At 42.9% G+C, this 4,189-nt stretch overlaps 1 protein-coding gene across 1 annotated transcript in view; it reads right to left on the reverse strand.

The window, feature by feature from the left end:
- LOC122548031 (fibrocystin-L-like) overlaps nt 1-3,210 on the reverse strand; it is a gene marked incomplete at both ends in the record, with an annotated part of 11,602 nt that extends 8,392 nt beyond the window's left edge. Inside the window, one exon of the mRNA XM_043686586.1 lies at nt 3,074-3,210. Coding sequence (XP_043542521.1) covers nt 3,074-3,210 — 137 coding nt within the window. The remainder of the gene's footprint in view (nt 1-3,073) is intronic.
- Between the last annotated feature and the right edge of the window lie 979 nt (nt 3,211-4,189).

Below are 4,189 nucleotides of genomic sequence, written 5' to 3' on the forward strand. Positions count from 1 at the left end.
TCCCAAGGTGGAAGATAAGGCGTTCTTCCTCCAGGTGTCAGGTGGCTAGAATGTGGCAGTGGAAGAGGCCCAGGACATGCATGTCCTTGGCAGAGTGGGAGGGGGTGTTGAAGTGTTTGGCCATGGGGCGGTGAGGTTGTTTAGAGTCTATGTCCCAGAAATATTCTGCCAGTTGGCGTCCTGTATCCCCAATATAGAGGAGACCACATCAAGAGCAACAGACACAGTAGATAACATGTGTGGAAGTGCAAGAAAATCTCTGTTGGATGTGGAAAGATCCTTTGGGGCCTTAGATAGAGGTGAGAGGGGAGGTGTGAGTGCAGGTTTACACTTTTTGCAATGGCAAGGGAAGGTGCTGGGAGTGGAGGCAGTGTTGGTGGCGGGGTTGCGGGTGGCGTTGACCTAACAAGGGAGTTGCAGAGGGAATGGTCTCTGCAGAATGCAGATAGGGGTGGGGAGGGAAATATACCTCTGGTGGTGAGGTCTGTTTGTAAGTGGTGAAAATTGCAGAGGATGATGCATTGTATCTGGTTGTTGGTAGGGTGGAAGGTGTGGACAAGGGACGTTCTGCCCTTTTTGCAATTGGAGGGATGGGGTTCAAGGGCAGAGGTGCGGGATGTGGAGGAGATGCGCTGGAGTTTGAGCACAAGCTCTTCATCAGGAACATACCTTCCAGGCGAAGCAGCACTTTACCTGCACTTCAGTCAATTGAATCTACAGTATTCGCTGCTCACAATGTGGTCTCCTCTACATCGGGGAAATGAAGCACAGGTCGGGTGAATATCATCAAACACCTACGCACCTATGTTCTGCCCACAAAAATGATCGCGCTTCCAGTCACTTGCCACTTCAACATACCACCAAGTTCTCTGGCCCACATCTCCATTTCAGGCTTACTGGAGTGATCTGGAGAAGCTCAGCACATGTTGGAAGATCAGTATCTCATTTTCTGCTTGGGAACCCTGCTGTCTTCTGGATTTTATATCAATTTCAACAATCTTAGGGCTTGAGCCCCACTCCCCATGCTTTCCCCCCTCCCACACACCAGGCTTTATCGTCATATTGGTTGCCACCACACACTAACCACTGTCAGTCACTAATAATCCCCATTAGCAGTGATTCAGTCCTCCAGATTGACTTTAACTACCCCCTTGTTTATCCAAGTGTTTTTCTCTCTCTTTGGGCTCTATCTCCATCTACCTTTTACTCTTCCCTTTCCTTCCACCCCAGCTTCCGTACAAAAGCTGGCTCCTAGCTACTATCAGTTCTGAAGAAAGATCACTTGACCCAAACTATTAATTCTGATTTCTCACTAATGATGTTGCCAGATCTGCTTAGCTTTTCCAGTAATTTCTGTTTTTGTTTCAGTAATAAGAAGGCTTCATTAATGCCTTGTCAAAGTGTTTTAAATTTAAATGTATGACTGTGAAGGTTGTTCTTGACTGTGACATCCATAAGGAACATAACTGAGATAAACAGAGATATTGAAGATTATGTCATTATATTTCCTGGAGCTGATATGTCTACACTTTGAGGACTGGGGGTCATCTGATTGGATACATGATGGCAGGACTGTCAGTGTGAATGGAGAAGTTTGAAGCCTATGCTGACAGCTGTGGTTGTTCCTGGATGGGGCTTTGGTGATGCAGAAAGCTCAGTGATGAGCCTCGTCGCTGCACATTGCTGGTTCTTTGGTGATGGAGACTTTCAAGATATTGCCTGATAGAACAGGAAAGACACATTATGAAGCCATCTCGATGGTACGAATGGCTTACTGCTGCTCCTAATTTATTTTTTTGCAAAATCTGTTTAAATGTCCCACAGCTCTTCAGTGTGGTCAATGCAATAAAGAAGAGGTGCAGTTTGGCTTCCCCCAGAAGTCCTACACTCCAAGGACCCAGCTGGATTAAAGGTATGCTTCACATTCTGAGGCCTCCAGCATGGAAGTTGGGCTCAGAATTGTGGGAAACAGACTGAGGGATAAAAAGTAACTACGATGGTCAACAAGAACGCTCATGGCCGATATTGGACTGTGATGCACTGAACTCACTTGATACTCAGAAGTTAAGACATTAATTCAGTCAGTTGGAGAAATATGATTTGTTAAATTTGTTTCCAAAGTTTATTGCTGTATTTTTGTAAGGCAAGGAGTCTAATCTACAAATTTCAAGCAGAAAGATCATGTACATGATTTTGATTGTTAATGGAGGGATATCATGAATGATAGCTGATTGTGAGTGTGAGCATCAGATACTGTATTGTAATTAAACAAAAACTAAAAGAAAGACTCTGTATTACACAGGGGTTTCCTAGCCCTTAGGTGAAATGTCATGACACCACATGTAATAGCTTTAGAACCACTAAGAAGAAAGCCCCATTAAAGATTCATTAAATCTTTGTTAAAAATATATTTGTGATTGCATGTTGTTCTTTTAGCTTGAAATATGACAACAGTGAACAGATTTTGTTTACAAAGTGGGATTAATAAATAACTGCATTAATGAACAAAACAGCCAGTAATAATCCCAGTTTCTTCTCCATTCCTGCACACCTATATTTAACAAAGAACTATTGAATTCATTTTCAACTTGTTCTGTCCACAAATGAAAAGCAAAATGTATTATGTAGAAAAGCCTGTCACACCTCATCACAGGCACCTAACTTAGAATCTTGCCAATCATGAACCGTCTCTAAGATGCCCAAACACTGACAACCTGCAACTTTCACTCTCCAAGGATGAATTCATGAGGTATAGATGAAATTGTTTTCCAATTAATGTACAATATAAAACATGTTTTGTGAATAAGAAGTGTTGGCAATTTTGTCAATGTGACTAAGGAACATGTTCACCATTTACATGAGAGTAGCAAGTGTTTCAACGATCTTCATTGATTCTCTTTCTTCCAAATTCCCAAGAATTATTCTCCAAGATCACTTTCGTAACTCTTGTTTTGCCACTTTTCTGTCTGCACTGACCTCTCTCACTCTCCCTATGTCACTCACACTTTCTGCATGCAAAAGCAGCCCCACAATTGCAGGTAGCTAAGCCAAAGGATGGGGAAGAAATAGTTACCTCAACGTATTCAATTCTCCCCACTACAAGATCCTTGCTGGGTTGTGGATTGTGGAACATGATGCAGCCCCCAAACTGGTCACTCCCAATTTCTTCACCAAAACGTCCCTGGAAACAAGTCTGTGTGGCAAATTCACCTAGAGGCAAAGGAAATTGCAGCTGAAAAATTAAGATCTCTAATTGGAATACTTTTCATACTTACATGCTAAGTGCAGTTAGTGTCATTCGAACACTGTTTTCAGACAAAATTAACCCTTGGATAAGGTAACTCTTAAACAGGTCAGTATTGGTTACCCATTCCTAATTGCCCCTGATAAGGTGGTGGACAGCTGCCTTGAATGAATTGAAGGGAAGTACACAATGTTGTTAAGGGAGAGATCTCCAGGTTTTGATCCAGTCATTGTAAAGAAAGTGTGATGTAGTTCCATGTCAGGTAGTTGCATGTGGCAGCAGCACAGTCTGCAATGTCAGTGCTATGAGTTGGCCCAAAGCTGGTCATACGAGTTCTCCCTGTGATCCTCAGAGACATTCAGCAAAGGGCCCTGTCTCCAAGCATCATAGCAACTGGAATGCTTTCACATAAAAGCAAAATGCAGCTGATTCTGTTTTTATTTCAGTTATGCAGAAAGTGCTGGAGAAACTCAGCAGGTCTGGTATCATCTATGGAGAAAGAAACAAATTAATGTTTAGAGTCCAATTTGACTCTTTTTGTGAACTCAGTGCATTGAAAGATGTCCTTTTAAATGAGGAATAATGGACAAACTATGATACACAGCTAGAAAAAATATTAAAAACAGGACCTACTTGGTGAAAATCTACAGATTACTTCCAGTGCCACGTGCTAATGAGGGTAAGAACTGGAGGATATGGCAGATGAATGCATGGTTAAAGAATTGGTACAGGGGGCACGAATTTGATATTTAGATCATTGGCATATTTTCTGGGCAAAGGTGACCTGTTCAAGAGGGCAGGCTCCAAGTGAATGAGTGGGGCGGGGGGGGGGGGGGGGCAATATCTTGGCAGCCAGCCAGGGACGAGGTGGGGCAGAGGGGGAATCCTTTGTCTTTACTAACATCATTCCCAAACTGCCCTTCCAACAGGACGCATAATCCGCCT

Source organism: Chiloscyllium plagiosum, unplaced genomic scaffold, assembly GCF_004010195.1.
Source record: "Chiloscyllium plagiosum isolate BGI_BamShark_2017 unplaced genomic scaffold, ASM401019v2 scaf_5010, whole genome shotgun sequence".
NCBI classification, from domain to species: Eukaryota; Metazoa; Chordata; class Chondrichthyes; order Orectolobiformes; family Hemiscylliidae; genus Chiloscyllium; species Chiloscyllium plagiosum.